The sequence below is a fragment of the Bactrocera oleae genome, chromosome 5 (genome assembly GCF_042242935.1).
Source record: "Bactrocera oleae isolate idBacOlea1 chromosome 5, idBacOlea1, whole genome shotgun sequence".
Classification (NCBI taxonomy): domain Eukaryota; kingdom Metazoa; phylum Arthropoda; class Insecta; order Diptera; family Tephritidae; genus Bactrocera; species Bactrocera oleae.
In genome coordinates this window covers 39,919,240-39,939,840 of record NC_091539.1, presented here as the reverse complement: position 1 = coordinate 39,939,840, position 20,601 = coordinate 39,919,240, and the positions used below count along the sequence as shown (strand labels likewise).

The 20,601-nt window shown below is 38.3% G+C and overlaps 1 protein-coding gene across 5 annotated transcripts in view; it reads left to right on the top strand.

The window, feature by feature from the left end:
* Positions 1-20,601, top strand: part of tay (tay bridge) — a 28,045-nt gene that overhangs the window by 2,963 nt on the left and 4,481 nt on the right. For all 5 annotated transcript variants that reach the window (XM_014238030.3, XM_070109600.1, XM_014238029.3 and 2 more), the window contains 9 exons: positions 50-1,123; positions 1,190-1,375; positions 2,722-2,763; positions 2,825-2,845; positions 16,056-16,628; positions 17,131-18,920; positions 19,001-19,258; positions 19,330-19,829; positions 19,964-20,361. In XM_014238030.3, the coding sequence (XP_014093505.2) occupies positions 50-1,123; positions 1,190-1,375; positions 2,722-2,763; positions 2,825-2,845; positions 16,056-16,628; positions 17,131-18,920; positions 19,001-19,258; positions 19,330-19,829; positions 19,964-20,361 (4,842 nt within the window). The remainder of the gene's footprint in view (positions 1-49; positions 1,124-1,189; positions 1,376-2,721; positions 2,764-2,824; positions 2,846-16,055; positions 16,629-17,130; positions 18,921-19,000; positions 19,259-19,329; positions 19,830-19,963; positions 20,362-20,601) is intronic.

Sequence of the window (20,601 nt, the reverse complement as noted above, 5' to 3'; positions counted from 1 at the left end):
TATTTTTATTATTGATTGTAATTCTAATATAAATAAATTGAAATTTTAGTTCGCGATAAAGTTGGGGCAAAAACGAAAGGAGAAACGATTATCAGCGTTGGAGGAACTAACTTGCACATATAGCATTGAGGAGACCAAAATGCCAAAGATTATTGATACAGGTCAGCCTCATCCAATACGCGGAAGTGGTGCCCTTAACCTGCCAATGAATAATATAAAGGATGGAAGTAATAATATTCGTCTACATAGCGGCAATGGGAACAGCACTAATTGTCATCCAGCACAAACCGTTACATCATCCACAGCTGTGACAGTGCAAGATCCTCCGTTAGATGTTATTGCGCCACCATGGAAAAGCCAATATCAAAATTCTAATAATAATAACGTTGGAAGTCATATAACTAATATAAATCAAAATACTATCAATTGCAGTAGTGTGAGTGGTAATATTATTAACAACACACAAATCAATACTGCTCCACCAACAACAATGATATTAAACCACAATGGCAACAATAGTAGTAATAGCAATAATAACAGTGATGGCGCCGGAAGTAGTAGTAGTAGTAGTAGTAGTGGTATTGCTGAAACAACCTCTAGCAACATTAACAATACAGATGAGGATGCTGTTATGACATCAGTTGATGCAACAGATGATTGCCGAAGCGTTTTGATTGCAATGGATAGTGGAGCGTCATCTGGTAGCTCTACAATGACCGTGAATCCTATAATCGACAATGCTTCCAAACCTAAAGAAAACAATACAAATAATTCCAGAACAAGTACTGTAACTACCGATGCCTCGAATGTCACATCAGTATCGTCGCCAAGTTCTACATTCTCAGTGCCACCACCAGCATCTCTGGTGACAGCCAGTGCTTCTACTTCGTTATTAGAGAAGTGCAGCAGCAGTAGTGCGTTGGCGAACAGTACAACACAAGTAATTCCAGCGGAACCGCCAGCACCAATAAGTGATGGCTATCGCAATGCAATGCATTTAGAAAATGTTAAGATTGGTTCAAACACATCATCTGCGAATAAATCATCCATGGATGTAGCTTTTGGTAGTAACAGTGGATCCAATTCAAAACTTACAAGTCATTTTATAAGTATGACATCCAATGTAAGTGATATAAATGCTAATGTATATGGCCTATCACATTTAATTAAGTATTTCTTAAACTTAAAGGTATCAAACACCACACAGTTAGGGAACAGTAACAACAGCAGTAGCGGTGATTTGGCAACAGATATGCGAGGATCAGGCTCAACGGCGACGGCATCTGCGACGGTTGCGGCAGCATCACAGCAGTCTGTGCCGAAAATTGCTCAGCCAACACCAACTAAAGATGAAGTATTTGATCGCATACGCGACGTAAGTACTGCTGAATGTTGTGTAGAAAAGGTTCTAAAAAGTTTAAATACTTAAATGCACTTCGGGTTTATATAACCACTGTGTACAACTTACGATACATTTACCCGTATGTGATTGAATTGTTTTCAAATCGCATTACAGAAACAGGCAGTGCCAAAGTAGCACTTAGGTTTGTTTCTGAACGAGTAACTATCACTAGATAGTCAAGTTTATGCTAGAAAAGAGCTTCTTAACCCAAAAATTTAGCAAAAGACAGCACAATTTGAGCGCAAGATGCAGAGAGAGCCGCTTGTTTCTGCTAGTGAAAATTCTGCAAGCAAAAAATATATACTGCCTTATGAAGAAACACATGTGTAAACAAGCGATAGTTGACGTATTTGCTTTGATTATGTTTATTTTAATAGTTTTGAACTGTGAAAATAAAATTTCTAGATTAATTTTATGATTGATATGTTGGCATTATTTACACTTCCATGTTTCCATGCTAATTTCTGCGGGTTTTCTGTTTATTTAATTGCTCCTTATTTCGCTCTTTGTGAGATTAACCTGCCGTTTTCGCATTCTTCTTCTTCATAGCTAGCAGCTACTAGCACTACAGAAGCAAACCTTGATATTCTTAAATAATTTTAAATATTTTTTATGATGATCAATTTCTTTTTATTTTGTTTAAGGGTTATGGCCACTGTAGCGGGTGTAAAATTATGTGCATATTCATCAATTTTTTTTAGTGATATAATCATTTATTCACAACACTAATGAAACACTTATCAAGCTGCTGAAAAATTTTTTTCGGTTAATTTTGTTGACTATTTAAACAGTTTAAATTTTTAGTCATTAATTTAAAAACCTAATTCTAAAGATAACTCAAAATTTGATTGCGATCGGATAAAAATTGTCAAAGTTATTTATCTTGCCAATTGGAAAAAAGTAGTTTTGAGAAAAACGTGTTTAAAGATTCACATACAACTATAGCTCAACTTGAAACTTTATGACTATAAAGCATAGTTTAAGCAAAAAAAACACGGTTTTTTTTTTGAAAATTCTTCAGTAGCGATACCCCTTAAGAAAAAATTTTGTTTTTGTGGAAGAACAATCAACCGAAATTAAGGGTTGTATTATTAATTATTACAAGTTAAAATTTGCGCAATATTTGTCTTTTTCTCCCGAAGAAGCTGACTGGTCTTTTGTCGGATCACTATAGCATATAACTGCCGATCAAAACCAAGTCCTCGTATGGAAAAATTTTTTATTTAACGAGTTTTATATATATATATATATATATATAATGTTAAATTTTACGCTTTTATTAACATATTATAAACATGTGCGATTTTCTCTTATTTCAGGCGGGCGTCACATGCAAAAGTATTGGGATGGGGCTTAATATCGTAAGTATTTGCTTAAATCAGTTAATAACATACGTACTAACATACTTTTTTTTTATTACAGTGTGATAATGATGAAAACAAGGTAAGTGCCATAATCTGTATTCGCATACATATTATAAACTGTTTTCACATACGTGAGGTAGATGGCTAACTCCAAAGCCTAGATTTTCGAGGTACATTTTATCTATCCTTTGGAAAATTAGAGTAATTGTGTAGTCTGTTTGACATATTATTCAACTCTCGAAACCACGAAAATTTTGCTAGCAATCTTTTTTTTTTATTATTTTATTTCCTGCTAATTGTTTTACAACAGGTTGTAAATGAATGAAATGTTTTCTGAGCTTTATTACCTACAAGGAAAATAAAATTAACCTAACACCTTTTATTACGTAATATTTATTTTTAAAATTGTAAATACAAGCTAAGCCGACAATTGTCAATAATTGTTCCTACGTCAGTGAAGTGTACATAAGTGAAACGGTTCAGAATTATGTCCGGTCAAAGATTTCACCTCAACAATTTTTCTCGAACTATAATTGAAATTTTCGTACTACTACAACAACAATATTCATAAATTTCTTTGACAAGTTTAATCTTTATATTATATCAATTTTTAATATCAGAAATAAACGTAAATCGAACTGCTAGCATCAATATAGTTCATAATGCTCAATTCAAGCACAAGTCAGGAAAAATTAAATATTTTCTTTAGTTATCCTATAGTAGAAATCAGTAAGGTACTAGAATGAGGCTTGGAAACGAAGAATGCCATGAAGATTTTCTCACAAATATGTTGTTGTTGTTGTTGAAGCGGCAGAATTCTGCTGAGTTGACAGTTCTTGGCTGGATAAAAATCCGGATCCGTTCCTGAATGAAATATAATAGCAATCAATTAATAATCCATTGAAGCAAATATGAGTATAATGATTTAAGGGGTTAGGGGTAGTCAGAGGCAGAAAAAATTAGAATTTTCGGTAATTTATTTTTGCTATTAAATCATATTATTTTACAAAAGTAGTAATATGGCATTATGATACAATGTTTTGACTTGAAGTTACGAAAATTTACTCTCTGTGTTGACCCAGTTCCAAAAAAAAGGTCCTTGCGGTGAGAATCATAAGTCATTATGAGATTCATTTAAAATCAATCAATTGGGAAAAAATTTTTGGTATATTACCCTTAACGAAAATGCAAAAAACAAATTGTCCGTATTATTTTTATGTCATTTGTAATTTACGTTGCATACGTAAAATTCAGAAACTATTCTCAACATCAATTAACATGAAATACTTGGATTATTCGATATATGTGGTTTTTAAATCATCTGGGGTCATTAGATACATTTAGATGTTAAAAATTGATTAGTTTGCTTACATTTTACGTTCAATAAAGAATCTTAAAATCCTCCGAAACGAAAGACAACATCCGAATATACACTAGTCTTTTTTTTTTTAATATTTCATGTCCGCGCTATACAATTATCTGCATTGCGTATTTTCCTTTAAAATATGTAAGAATATGTGCAATATGATTTCATATCTCTTAATATAGGAAGAAATTGAAATGAAGAAAGTTTTTGTAGAGTCAAAATTCCATGTATCAAAGCTATTGTTTTGAAACAGCTGTATTTTTAATTATATTTTGTAAAAACAAAATATAAGTCCTCCCTATTCCCAGGTGTGATGGATTGACTTTATTGTATTTGAAGATATGATTAGTTTTAATTCATAATTCATCCAATCCATTTATGTACTTTTCTTCAACTCTTCATATCTCGGGGTTTTATTCACTGTATAGAAGTAATCTAACTGTGCTTTAAAGCTTTAATTTTAAGGTTCACATACTACTACTAATACGAAGTATTTGAGTCAGATTTTAATTAGACCGCGTGAAAACGAGTATTTCTGGTATATTTTTTTCAGGGAAAACTGCATTAAATGTTTTACAATTTTTAGGATATTTATTATATTGAGTTAAAAAATATACCCACAAAAAATCAAAAGTCAAAAATGTCGAGTTAATTGCTATTTTCCAAGATACTAAACAAAAATTAAAATTTTTTTTAAACTGTAAAGTATTGTCTATACAGTGACCCACGATTGTTAAAGGAAAATTTAAATTTAAAGTTTGTTGAAACCTAAAAAAAATACAGAATTTTCCCAATAAAACTACATTTTCATACAATCGAAAAACTGGAAGGTCCTTGTAAGGAGAAACATAAGCAAAATAAGCATAAAAAACCAAAGCGTAATAATAGTAAAATTCACTTTCTAGCGCTTGAGCGACTACAATTTGGAAAGCTGTAACTCAAAAAGAATTTGAAACATCCATTTAAAATTTAAGGTATAATATATTATATTATATTTTAAGGTGAAGACTATCGAAATGTGCAAAATAAATACATTTTTTTTCGAACTTTCATACTAAATAAATACATGCGATAATTGAAAAGAAAAAAGCTTCATTAACGAACATACTGATCGTATAAACAATTAAAAACTTAAAAATAATAACTTCTGCTAACAAGAACAAGATTTTAGATTTTTAACAGCTAAAATAAAGCAATATGGAGACAGCATTTGAAAATCTGAAATTCAATTTAGTAAATACTGTTAGTTATATTGTTGCTGTTGTAGTTGCTCTCCACATAATTATAGAAACACTGTCAAGTTGACAGTTCTTGATTTGGTGAATAACCTGTTCCCTATCGATTGGAAACTGCGAGTGTCTTCTCAGAAAGTTTGAGAAAAATGCATTTTTTGAACCATTTCCAGGACCCTTTCGCGCAGTTTTTGAATTTTTGAGTATATACATATAATCCTATAAAGACGTATCATATTATTATTATTTGTTAATTTTTTTGTGAAGAAGCCGTCAAGAATGTCTTACTACCACTTTTTTCTGATAAACTTTACTGAAATGTTCTGAATTATAATGCGAAAATTTTGTCAATAAATCCATCATCTTTTTTCTCTCGTCAGGATTACCCTATTAAACTTATACTTGTACATATTAACAAATTCGCCTGAATATTTAAACCACCACCGTTTCAATGCTCTCGCCGTCGCATATCCCACTGTTGACTCCGAATTTATTGGAGCCAGTACGACAACACTGAGAATAATTACAACATATTGTTGGTACCTGTGAACAAAACCGCAGCAGCATCGTCGTCGTCGGCCATCCTCATCGTTGTAGAATGCTCTTGGTGGATACGTATATTCGCTCATTTAAGCTTTCGGCAAATCGTCGGTCTGTTTGTTAGTCGGCAGAGTTGGTTGTTATGTACCGTTTAACTGTTATATATCAGTTAGGCATGCAGGCAGGCGGGTGGTCGCTTAGTCGCCGCGCCATTTGATTATACCGACGCTCGTCGTTTAGCTTCGTATATGAATGTTGTTATTTGCCTCCTTGCTGTGCGAGCATTAGCCGCAATAATACCAACCCCAGCAGCAAAACCAACAACAATATCGGCAACAATAACGACAGCAAGCCATAGCACAATACATACCAATATTCCATTGGCATATCATAAATCGTAATCATGTTTCATTCAAGTAGCGTTTACGATTTATCGAATTACGCGCATTATTACTATTACAACAGCGGCAGCTATTAGCAGCTTTGCTAACCGCTATGAGCACTCAATCGAATGATTACAAATTGAGTACTCAGGTTTTTGCTTCGACCCCATCAACGGTGGCACAGTGTGTTTATATGTATAAAAAACCAGAAATAAATTAAATTAAAAATTATTTATCAATAAAATTTTATCAGAACTTCGAGAGTTTAAGAAAACTTCCATATGATGATAATCAAACACATCAATTATCATACAAATGTTGTTGTTGTTGTAATGGCAGAAAATACTCCTCACATAAAATTAAGGAATTCTGCTAATTTGACAGTCCTTGGTCGGGTAAAATTTCGAGACGCGACTGTCGTGGGAACCGAATAGTGAACGAGCAACAGTCCATAGTTCGGTTTTCTGACAGTTTTTAATTCTTTTGACGAATAAATCGCTGGTGTTGTTTCCTAAATACTTTTGGACTAGTACTTATCGAGCTGGCAAAGCTTGGTCAGAAATATCTGGGTCCGTTCAAATTACTTAAAAACGGCGATTGGCGTTTTTGATTTGGGGACTTGTGAATCGTATGTAAAGAAGCACCCCGGAGTCCTTGCGGTAGGTAGGCAATCAATCGATCAATTTCCGTTTATAGAGACAGTGAAATATTCTCTGGTTTTTGGCCGGTCTCGAAGTGTATTTAGTAAAAGTGATGATGTTTTCCCTGAGCTTTGAATATTGACCATGTTAATTATTGGTGATTGTTTTAGAATTGTTTAAGAGAAATATTTTCAAAATTAATTTCTTTGTTTTGAGTACTTTTTTTTATAAAAAGTTACGTTACTTTTTAGTTATAGTTAGTTTTTGTTTTCACAGCCAAAATATATTGTATGTGTATTACAGCTTCTAGTATTTTTGAAATTACAAATCTAGAAGTGAAAGACTTTAATTTTGTATAGTATTTCACTGCATGTGTTTTACAACTACTCCAGATCGTTGATCTTTTAGTTGAAAATAGATCTGATAAAAATACTTACTGCCAATTCTAACATAAATGACCCACTGTGCGTATGCCAATATGTCAAATTTGCTCAATACGTTTTGGTTGCGAGTTTTTTTTTCACTACTTTTATTTGCCTTAAGTTTTGTAGTGCTATGGCATGGTTTGCTAGTTGGTTGTTGGGCATGTTTAGATTGAGTTGGCTTGGTTAAGCTTAGCTGGATTTCAGTTCAATTGCCACAAAAAGCAAGTACACACTCACCTACCGACTTACCTATTTACAAGTGTACACACCATGAGTACAAATGTATGTGCATAGTCACATACTTACATACTATAGTATGTGATTATGTATAAAGAGGTATGTGCATATGCTCGTGTTAAGTTGGTATCGGGGCTGGGTGTTCTCGTAAGTACTTGTCAATTCACAACTTTGTGTGTACAACTGGTAAGTGATTTGATAGACACGATTAGTCTTATTCCCATGTCGAGGGGGTCGTACGGCCATAGTCGAGAATGATGTTTTGACTGTGGCATGCGAAGTGGTTGATGAACATAAACTCACGTAACTACTTGTGTCGAATGCTTACATACAGTGAACGTGATACGCGTTGCTATGAGCATCATAAATTCTGTGAAGGTATGGCCTGTCCGGCGGGCATACGTACATATTGCATATGCTATAGCCTGACGTTGTTGGTGGTGTTCATACGAATAGCAAAGCCATGTTTCGAGCGGCAGTAAGGGACATTCAACGAGGTAATAAAAGCAAAGTGGTTGCTTCTTACTTATCGTGTATGGTTGAATATAGATATGTACGTATGCATGTATGTATGTTTGCTTGCTGCTGGTCGCTTATTGTTCCTTTCTCGCTTAACTCGCCTTTGTGCTTTGTACAAGTATAATTCACTTCGAATGGGTACCGAACAATTCAATTGAACGCCAATTTGCAAATTGCAAGTTGCAAATCTATTTTAGTCTGCTTGTCTGTCTGTCCTCTGCCTGCCCATTTCATAGCTTTGCATTCACCAACAAACGGCCATTAAAAATCTCTGCCTTGTACTCTCTGTTTGTCAACACAGAACACAGATATGCCTTCGGAGAGTTGACTATAGTTACATAGCACATGCATGTACATATTTATGTATGGTTGAATGAATACATGTGCTGAACGTGTGGAGCGTAGTGTGTGCATAACCTGTAGTGAAAATCGACACTATAGTTTGTTGGCTTTGGCCGAATCGGTGCATATCTGATGCATATTGAGCCAAAAGTGACTCAGGCGCAGTAGGTGGTAGAATAATGTGAGCTGTGTATTTATATTCCGACGAAAGTTGGGTAAATGTAATCAGTACGGATTCAAATTTATGAGTATCCCAACACGAATAATAAAAAATAACATAAACATATGTATATATATATTTTTTTTTTGTAAATATATCCGTTTGGTAGTAATACTACTTACGGATCCAAACAGAGTTAGATCGCCGAATGGATAGTTCTTGGCTGGATAAAATTCGCGTCAATTCCGGTAAAGTAAAAACGGTTGTCTCGGGAATTGACATAACCTCCATTCCCTGTCCGACCCCGTCGAGATAGCGTTTCCTGGACCTGCCCTTAGATGAGTTTGGTTGCAATCAGGGCTGTAGATAACTTATAAAAACACGAACTAATAATTGTTAGCAAGCTTAAATATATGAATATCTGCCAAATATTTTGGAAGACAAATCACAGACTTTTAGAAAGGGCTTAGGGAAAAGTAAATTGCGTCAGGTTTTTCGAAGAATTTCTCAAAGTTCTACTTATAGCCGAGTACATACATACATATGAATGTACATGTATTCATTTATGTTAAATTTTTCAAAATTGAAATAAACTCTTAGTTAACTGACTTTTTTACATTAAATTCACCTTTCCGGTTACGTAGACCCATCGTCGGGGAAACGGTTCAGTTCGCCCACGGTAGTAAACAGAAAGTAGTAACGTGATTTGGAAGTGGGGAATTAACTGCTGTGTTTGCAGTAATGAGTAACCCACGATATGTTTGAAAAGTTCCCAAAATTTCTTATATGTGATTTGATAGGTATTATATTGATATTTTTGAAAGTAAAAATGGTTCATACAAACAATCTTTGCAATTCCCAAAACATCTAAGGCTGTGTCATGTTTTTGGAATCTTTCTCGTTTTCACCATAATAAAAGTTTTACTGCATTGTTTTCAAATCAGTCAGTGACTAGAGTCTAACTTGCCTTAATGAGAATGAGTTGAGTGTCAGCATTTCCAATATGCGTGGTGTGGACACGAAACCTAACTTTAAATAGGAAATTAGGAACCGAAACATTTGGGGTTCGCACGAAATAAGTTCAAAAAATACCTATGAATATCTCAAGACTCTCAAAAGCATTAAAATTTAGTTCTTTCAAACCCTCAGCAAGAGTGTGGCAAGCATTCTCTATCAAAAGCTTGCATATTACTCGCGTTGCCAGTGCAGTGATTTTCCTGCCGATTCCGGAAACTTTTATAACAGAATTTACACGCACATACACAAACCTTACATCCAATAAAACGGTTAGTAGCGCTGTTGCTGATTTGGTTGTGATTTGAAACCCCCCATTGATAGTAGCGCTACGAACAGCAGAGTTTCGTATGTACTCACAAAGAGACGACACGCCATGTAAAGAGGCAAACGATGCTATGCAACTACAATTGCGCTGGTTGTTGAAAAGCACAACAAAAGTTGGTAGCTCGCCATGGGTAGAGTTGGTAGCAAGGCATGTCTACATGTAAACAAATGTGCAAGAGCAGCCCAGTGGCGCAGACCGTAGTAGTAGTAATCGGTCGTTGTGTGTTCGGTAGAAAGCGGCAGCAACATTGCTCAACCACACCATGCCATACTCCAACGTCGATACACAAAGGTAAAAGAGGCAGTGGTACTCTGGTGAGCATAAGGGGAACTGCGAAATAACTGAACTGAACTGAACAACCAAGCGTCCGACCGGCTTTATGCGCTTTGCTTACGCTATGTATATTCGCTCATTGATTGCTCTCCTCAATCAGTATCTTCTCAGTTTCGCTTCCGCTTTAGTGCACTCTGTTGGCGTGCTAGACTGGACGCGGCGGCACTGTGTGCGAGTTTATATACATTTGTGTATAGGTGTGTGTGTGTTTTAAATGCTTTGAGTGGCACAACGTTGATGTTGGCGCACTGTGCACTGCCTTGTTAAGTTGTCGAGTGTCGAGTGCCTCTTCGTCGCGCATAGGTCAGTCAGTCAAACTCGGAGTCGGAGCGCTTTAAGACGTTGCAAATCGTAGCGTTGCAACCACATTGCCACGCATCGGCATCGTAGCTTTCGTCAGCGCCGTCATTGGTGGCGGCGTCGTCGCGTCATTGCCGCTACATACTCCGGTTCGTACGTAGTGTCGCTTAAGCAAACTCGCGTTTCGTCGGTCGGACAGTCGGTAATACCGTCGAAACAGTGTATTTAGTTGTTTTTGCTTTGTGTCTAGGCTTTCCCCACATCCGTGAAGTGTTTTCATCCGCTTTTTTATTTTATTTGCCGATGCTTTCTTTCATCTTCTTTGTAGTTTCTGCTACCGCAGAACTCACACACATACATACATTTGGATACATTTATACCTATATAATTGTTGCTGTTATTACTTTGCCTTTTAATGTGTTTCGCTGCAAATCTGCCTCTGTGGCTGCTTGCTCGCTGGCTGGCTGGTTGGTTAATGCATTCCGTATTCGATATGTTGCTGCCGTTGCAATTTTCCTTGTTATCGGTTCGTGAATATCATTGGCTGCACTGTTGGTGTTACAGCAATATCTGACCAACCAATATATGTGTAAAAGTGATATTACATATGTACCTATGCATGTGCATACGAGTATGTGCTGCATATATGGATATCTATAGCAAAATAGCAACAAAAGGATTCAAATCGAGTGGTACAAATAGCGGAAACTACGGCCACTACACTACATCAGTATTCGCAACGGCTAACAACAACCATAAGTGAATTAAATGATAGCAGAAACGGCCTGTCTGTCTTTTCATCGGCGACGGAATCATTTTGCGAATTTGCATAAATACACGTTTTGAATACCGAAACAGCGAAATGAAGCAGGAATTCAATACTAAAAATATATGGCTAACGGTGGACCAAGGCGTTGATTCGAACGCCCAAAAAGGAATAACTATTTTGTTTCAAAATCCCAACTTCGTATTTGAGTGAGCCAATTATTGTCGGTTCAATGTTTTCTCTTAAAAATTTGACAGTCTTGCTGGACTATACTAAGGTGTCTGAGTTTAACTTAAAAAAAATATATATATGAGTTTTTAATACCTACAGTTAATTTCTCCCCGGATCTATGCTGCCTATCTTGATACTATTTGCAAATTAATCATATCAAAATTTAAAGCGCGCCACCGAAATGTCAAAACTTGTTAAGTTTCGAGAAATATTTGACTATATCAAAAGCAGGCAGCTTAAATTTGTCCTAATAACCGTGGGGTATCGAACCTGGTAGGAAGTGTCTAATAACTTTTATTTCTAATCAAGCAGAATGTGTCAGTTAAAAAAATAGCCGTTAGAAAAAGTTTATCCTATGCTGCTTAACTAAACATTTAGTTGCAAAAGCGCGATGTGTTTCAGAAATCTCTAAGAGTTTACGGTTTCCTGCATGCTCCTGAAAAGTATACAAAAATCTGGTTACTGTCAAATGCTCCCACATCATAGTCTCGCCCCATCCCCCATGGACGCGTATCAGACTTTTAACATGGCGTTTTACTATGTCTCTTGTGAGTAACTCTGAAATTGTGCGGCTGGTTATCCGTCCCACCCGTTTCTCAGTTTGTGGCATCGTTGGCATTTTCGTTGTCTTCGTGCCCGTAGTCATAACTACAGATATATACACATATATGTACATCTATTTGTTAGCGATTGTATTCGCGAAATTTTATTATTTATTTTTGGTTTTTTGTTATTTTTTCTGTTTTTATTGCAGTCGTTTTTGTATCTCTTTGCTCCCCATTCGCATTCATTCTGCACATCTAGCCATTGAATGCGGTGCTGGCACTTTTTTGTTTTGTATATTTATTTTTATTGCCGCTGGTGTTTTTGCTATTTCGTTTTCGTCCTCTCTTTTATATGCGTAGCTATATGCACTCGCATATTGCGGGGTTAACCGAAAAATCTTCATTAATGAAATAAATATTGTATGAGAAAGTTGTGCCTATGGATAGATTCAAGATTGACATAATTGTTTTGGACTTTTTTTGGTTTAATAACATTTTAGATTTAAGGATTGAAGACTAAATTAGAGTCGGATCTAGCTAGTAGCTCCGTTCAGGAGTTTACGTAGAGTTGCGTACCTAAATTTACGTTCTAAGTGTATAAATTTTAAAGGTAGACGACCTAATCCATATCCTCGTTTTAAAATAGGTCATTCCTGAACTCATATCAGAGCGTGCAAATTATGTCTAAAAGTAGAATCTCTAGAAGGATCTTATCTCTTATTGAATATCATAAACATATTTCGGTCCTTAGTTTGAAACTCTTCAGTAACAGTCAGATGGCATTGAAATGAAAGAATCCGCATGTTTTGTTGTAGCGACTGAAAAACAAAATTATTTGAGGAAAGTCGTCGAGTTAGCAACTCGTTACAATAATCTGTCCATTCCTATTATATAAACCCGACTGAAGTGGTTCCTCAAAGAGACCCTGTCGCAACGTAGACGTTTTCTTCAACTTTTGTTCATTACAACTTGAAACATTTTCGAATTAGACGGTCTTTACATTGTAGCCTAAAATACCCCAGCGGCAAAGCATGGTGATGAAACAATTTGTTTGGCGAATAAATTGTATTCCTTCTTTTGTTTTGTTCTACAAGTTTTTCGTATTTTATTTTCATTTTCTTTTGCTCTACGAATATTATATGTTTGCATGGGTTTATTGTAGGATGTTCATTTGTCGGTGGGGTGTCAGTGGCCGTCTTAAAAGCTGCCGTCAACACATTCACACAATTGTTTCGAGTTGTTGCTCTTAGCTATCGTCGTTGACATAGCTTCAACGTGTTTTCGTACTTTCGGTTACTATGGCTAGAGCATACGCCAAAGCGACCCACCAACCATCCCCTCGCTGTCTTCTTGGCTTACTCGGATCGCCATTGTAGGCACTGCATGCACTCAATGGCCGAGTCGTTGGATCTCGACGGGTTGCTGCCAAAATGTAAATGCCGCTACGGCACTCAATCAATTAGACTTAATTTATAATCGCGCGGATTACGGTGTTAATTATCGACATACCGACGACAGCGGCAATGACTGAGCTGACTCTTTGGCAGCAGTAAATATGTGTTTACAGTGGCAGCGAGAACATAATCGCCTGCGGTCGGTCCCACTAGACACCACCACTGCGATTTTTACGCCGAGTGTTGGTTAGCGAAAATTATTAATAAATTCAATAAAATTTGTGCGAAAATGTTCTTCACGAAGCGTTAACACTAAACAACTGAAAAAAGCACCTAAAGAAAATAGCTGCAACTCCCTTCGTCGTTGTCATTAGCATAAACGTCAAGTAGCACGTCAGCTAAGATTGTGGTGGTGGCCAACAGTCGCTTTAGTCCTCCGGGCAAAAATCGCACACTACTCGTGTATACTCGTGTAGTTGCTTTTAATTAAGCACACCGTGGTTGTGGTTGCGTCAAACTAACGTAATTGACTAAGTATTTTCAAAGCTTCTAGACAGACGCACAGCAGTCGGCGTTCGGCGTCAAACCAAGCAAATTGTTGAAGTAAAGCAAAGTGGTTAAGTGGTGTACATTGATGTAGTGGCGAACATAGTGAATTAGTGCGGTGTGCGGTTGACGGTTACGGTGTTGACGGTTGGCGGCGAAGCATAGTGTATTTGTAGGTATTAAAGTGAAGGTGGTCGTCGACACCAAACCATAACTTGTGGCCGCACCCAATCGTAGTCTCTGTAGTCGTTGCCTTTGCCTTTGTCGTTGCCGATTCGCATAGTTTTATATTCGTTCTTCAAAAAGCAACAACAACAAAATGTAAACAGCAAACAACAGCAGCAAACCCGTCAAATAGCCAACTAGCCAGTTTTCTAGCACTCGTATGAGCAAGCAAAGGAGCAGTCTACGAGTGAACGGCAGTAACATGTCGTGTCGCAGCTCACAACAGTGCATGCCATTGCATTATGGTTTGCGCTCACCGTAGCGAGCGCATTGTGGCTTCCTCCCAGCCACCCAACAAATTGGTTACTCACTATCAAATCAACTAGCTGCTCACTGCGTCAACGTCGCTGGTGGCACCGATATGCGACGCTCTTAGCTGCAATATGCGCTACATTGTAGGATTTACTACTTTTTATTTTTGGGGAGAGCCTGAAAATATGAGTTTAACTGTGAAATACCAGTGTGCTCAAATTACGAATATAGAGAGCGGTCCAAATTCTGCCAAATTCGATATTTTAGAGAATGTTCGAGGTTATACTTGATGTTTATTTAAATCAGATTTTTATTATAACGTATTTCGATACTGTACTCGAATGTATAAAATAAGCTATTCCATACTTTTTCAAACAAAATGAAAGCGGATCGTAGTGTTATACACTAACTTCAATGCTATTGAGGCTATACAGATCTGCAGTTAATCATCATAATTTTAGCATTTTATTTCTATTTTCCCTATATTGTATTTCTCCCTGATCATTTGGCTTGGAGATTTCGGTAATTTTCGTATGTCGTTCTGTTAGTTTTCTAAAATTTCTTAAAATAAAACATGTAGAATGTTATTACAAACTTTAAAAAAGCAAAAAAGAAACAAATTTATACATACCAAAAATGTTTTTAAAAAAATAAAATAAAAAACATGAAACCGCGAACGTCTGACTCGAGTGATTGTTTTTGTTTATCGAAAGATGTGCAATAATGATTGTGAACCTGCATTAACTACGATATCATTCTTAAATAAGATGCAATATTTTGTCTAATTAGAAAAATGACAATGGATGTGCTTGGTTATTTACGTTGTTATAAGCCATTCGCTACATTGTTTCATGATCTACGTAGAAGAAATGTGAAAATTCGTGCTATGAAGTGATGTGTTCGATAAACAAACAATTTTAGGTAAATCGATACGATTTACGTTGTATTACATCGATCATTTGGTGGTGTAATTGTAGTTGCTGTCGTGTTTGTATTCCGTGTTTTCGATTTCGCTACCGATTCGAAAACTCACGGAACATCATACGCATCGTACAAAATAGCAATTATAGTACGTGTAGAGTCTTCCGGAGGCAACGCGCAGGATGGCACTGCTGCGGAGCCGACCAGCCCTGGAAAAACTTCGACAACAACAACAGTTACCGCAAGCACATCAACAACAACAGCTATACCAACGCCACCTAATGCTAATACCACAACCAGACAAATACAGCCATGTGCATCGATATGTTCTACAGAACAAAATTTTTCACCATTGGAACAAAATATTTCACCGAAGGTGAGTTCGCACATAGGTGGCAAAAAATCGCGATCCCATTGAAGCTTACAATATATCCGGATTTAGGGTTAGGGATCAGGGATTACGCCTAGCAATAAACCGTTATATACATATATATAATGTATAATACAATATGTAATACATAAATTACTTTCTAAAACTCTAAATATTATACAGTAATTTTGTAATTTTTGTCATCCTTTTCTTTTACAGGGCTCTGAAAGGTTGGGACCTATAGTTTTTCCATCAACTCCTACTCAGCACATCGCAAATGCGACACCGAGTCCAACCACTCCACGTAAATCATCAGATTATCCACAGCAAGCGACAGGTGTCAGCATCAAAGGTGAAAACAATGAGAGTTTTCCAGCGCCAATGGTCTCTGCGGTGGCTGGGGTGGGCCCGACAATTGGTGGTGTGGGTGGTGGAGTCGGGAGCGGAGTTCCAGGAATGTCCCCAGTTGCGATGGCGCAACAGAATAAAGAAAGTGTTCCATTGGGAAAGAATAGTAGTCAAACTACTGTTCATTCAGTCGATGGAATGCCACCTGGATCGGGTGTTCATTCACCGATGGTTCAGACAGCAAGTTCAAGTGGGCCTCCAACACCTGTACATACGGTTACAATTACTAATGAAAAGACACCGTCTGGTTCAAGTGCGCAACAACAAATGCAACAACAGCAGCAGCAACATCAACAATTGCATTCACCACAACAGCAACCAACGGTGGCAGGCGGTCAACTTCAGCCAAATCCGCCACCTTCTTTCTCCACTCCATCGCACCAGGTAAGGGAATGTTAATAAACAGCATATACGTGAAATTGGTAGCTTTGTTGTTTAGATTTTACTTAATTAAAATATGCTGTAAAACCCCAAGGAAAATTACGGAATTCCAATTAAAATTCAGATCAAAATTTATAAAAATTCACAAATTTTCCATCAGCTCGACGCAAATGGGCTAGAAAGAGTCTTTCAAAAATTTAATTTATTTGATTGAATTCAACACTATCGGACTAGTGATATCCCTTTATGAATGTAGGTTAGAATAGAGTTAATTCACAGTAAAGTGTATCAAGTAGGATTATATAATATAATTATTTCAAAAAAAATTTAATGAATTCTCATTAGTTAAATTTACATCAGCCTAAATTCGCGTGGTTTTCTCAGCTGTTTGTATGCTAACATGAGTATCGCTATTATTTACTCAACTGTAAAAATACAAAAAATATCTTTAATTCTGCTTATGAAAAGCTTTACTCAATGAATTTGTTTTCTATTTATATTATAGATATCTGCGGAAACCAGAAATTTGGTCCCATCCTCGCCTGCAGCCCAACATATTGACAGCCCATTTGCTTCAAAGCTAGCAACAAATCCAGTTGGCGCACATCTGGTTACGTCGCCAATCAATGCCTCAATTCACGGAAAGAATTTACCACCCACACAAGGTAACGGTGTACAATCTTCGGTAGCACCGATTTCAATGATGCCGGCACCAATTACTACTACGGTGACATCGGCGTCGGCAATCGGTGGCTTCGGAGTTAACAGCAGACTAGGACCTGCACCACCTATGCACCATTTACAAAGTGGATTTTCTTCCGTACAAGCTACTAGTTCTAGTGTGGGTGTAAAACCGATAGACGTGACAGGTACAACGGATGTGCCAATACCAAAAAGTATTGCCGCACCACCACCTGTGATGAATGGCTTCCTACCCGCTTTCATGCCAGGTAATGCATCAACGCAAAATAATGTTCGTATTTCACCACACATGGGTCATATGGCACCAGTAACTAGCGGTATGCCGCCTATCTCTGTTGTGCCCATAACATCGACTTCGACTGCACCTATAACGGGTATTCCAGGATCTGTTACGAATTCGAATGTGACAATGTCTTTGCCAGTTACAGTGGCATCCTCGTCAGCATCAATGACACCTGTAACCATGTCCAGTATGCCAAAGGGTCCTTACGTGGTTAGCGCAGCACCGGCAAGCACAATGTCAAGTAGTGCGGCAGCTCCCAATCATGGCATGTTTGTGCAAGCCAATCCAGCAATTGCTTTATCCGGTGCACCACCAATGTTGGGCGGTGTGCCTAACGGTATTGCACCAATGCTGATACATTCACCGTATCGTACGCCGTACCCGGGTTATCCATTATATGCGCCATACAGCGGTCTGCCTCACAGTCCCTATCTGCCACCGGCCGTGCCATCACCCAATGCATCTCCTCGTACAATTGATACACGTACGGGCAGAGAAATACAATCGGTAGCTCCTTCGCCTAAAGTGATTTCAACCGGCATGCGTCCGGTGACTCCAGTGAGCAGCTCAACTGCGGCCTCGGCGGCGCCAGTTAGTTGTAGTGGCGGCACAACGATTGCCGCACCGCCACCGCCGGCTACTTTATCGTCGGTTCAGATGCCAATGTCGGGTTTACCACCAGGTTCAGTTCCAGGTCCTGGTCTACCACCAGGTCAGCAGACTACGCATCTACTGCATCATATACCTTATGGAGCAAATCCACATGGACCGCCACAATCAGTGCCAAGTAGTGCAGGATTCCCAATGAATATTGGAGCGCCAAATAACAGTCATATTTACAGTAGTGGTGCCCATAGTAGCGGCAATAACACGAATACTACAACAACTGCTTCAGTAGCAAATGCAACGGCTTTAAGCAGTAACAGTAATAACAGTGGCAACAGTAGTAACGGTGGTCACTCTAGTGCTAGTGGTGTGTCTATAGGCGGCGGAAATACAACAATGCAATTACAACGGGGTGATAGTTCCCATTTACTACCACCTCCACCGCCACATATGCTTTCTCATCCCAACCTACCGCCGCCGCCCAGCCATGTGGCGGGAGGTCCGCACATGCCCCCCATACCACATATGCTAATGCATCCACAACATGGAATGTTGCGCGGCATTTCTCCCAGTACTGCCAACACGAACAGCAGTAATAATTCTGCTCTACCGTTAATTGGTGGTCCTAGTTCTTCATCTGTGATTCAGAGAGTTATCTCCCCGAAAAGTGAAAATCCCAGCAGAGAGCGTGATATTGCGTACAGGTACAACAAGATTTCTTTACTACCTATTTCTTACACATTTTTTAACGCATTTGTATACAATATCTTAATGATATTTGCAGTATACCGCGCTCAGCGTCATCTATCAATACTCACAGCAGCGCCAGCAACAGTACACCAACAGGTGCTCCACCATACATGACAACTGCAGTTAGCAGCAGTAGTGTAGGGTCAGCCATGCCGGTACCCTATAGTAGTAACACGGTTTCCGCTTTGCATACAATGCATTCGCATCCAACAACCACCATGGCATCGCCACATCAACATATTTCCACACCGCCTAGTCTGCCCTATCCACCAAAAAACACATTATGGCCCAGGTAAGTGAACACTAAAGGATTTGTGTATTATTGTTAGTCGCTTTTTGATTTTAATAACAATAAAACTTCAGTTCATCGCTGCAATTAACACCATCAACGTCGGCGACGATCAGCACGTCATCAACATCAAGTTTGGCAACACGGCCAACACCGCCGCCGGCGCAACCGCAATCGTCACTGAACGTAGTTAGTGCGACGGCGGCTTCAAATGCTGCGGCAGCTGCTGCTGCTTCTATGCCTGCAAATTCAGCTTCTCCCCAAACATCGCACTCTGCCTCTGGAGCCGTTTCTACCTTTCAGCCATCATTTTTCATTACTCCATTGCCACCTCCTCCACCCACAGTGTCTGCGTCAGCGATGAGCAGTAGCGCAACAACACCATCTGCAACGATGGCGGCCTCTTCGGGAGCTGGCACGATAGTTGCACCTGGCGCAGCGTCTATTGGTGCTGTAATATCATCATCTTCAGTATCCGCTTCGCAAACGACTGTGACAACAGCAACCAGTACGCCAGTAACAACATCGGCACCGCATCCCTTCTCAGCTGAATCTCTATTTCAAACTAGCAAAAGTAATTAAACACTCACAATTTAGAATTAATATTTTATAAATATTACTACACATACACATTTTATTCAATTTTTATTCCCCTACTATCCCAAAACATTGGAATCATATAACACGCACTTGTGAAACCTACGCTAGATGATCAAGCCGATCTGTTGAGGCGTGAATTGGACAGCAGGTTTCTCGATCGTTCTGGTTTGGCTGTACAACCGCCGGCACAACCACCACCTTCCACGTATTTGCGTCAGGAGCTGCACCATCATCAGCACCAACATACACACCTACATCAGCATCAACAGCTTATCCCAGCCGCTTTGCCGGCCGCACTACCAGCTGCACCGCCCCCAGCACCGGCACCTATCTTCCCGCAATTATTCAAAGACATTCCAAAAATTGCGGCAGTGGATACGCCGTTTTATCGCACCGGTATTGGTTTACCTGGCTATCCGGGATATAATTCAGGATTGTTACATCCAGGGCTAGGCGGAGCAACGCCTTTTATGCCGCCTGGTCACTTAACTTCATTCGCTCCAAAGGTAAAACTCTACATATTATTCAAAGTATGTACAGAATTGCATAAATAGCTAATATTTATACTGCAAGTTTGTCGTATGCATATAACGTGCAATTACACATATACAATTATACACAAGCTATCAATTGCCCTCTAATCAACTATCCACCAATCAACATGCATTCCTCTAACACTATTTCTCGTTTTCATGTTAACAATCATCATCATGTTACGTTTCGTATCCCACCAACCAAACAATCCA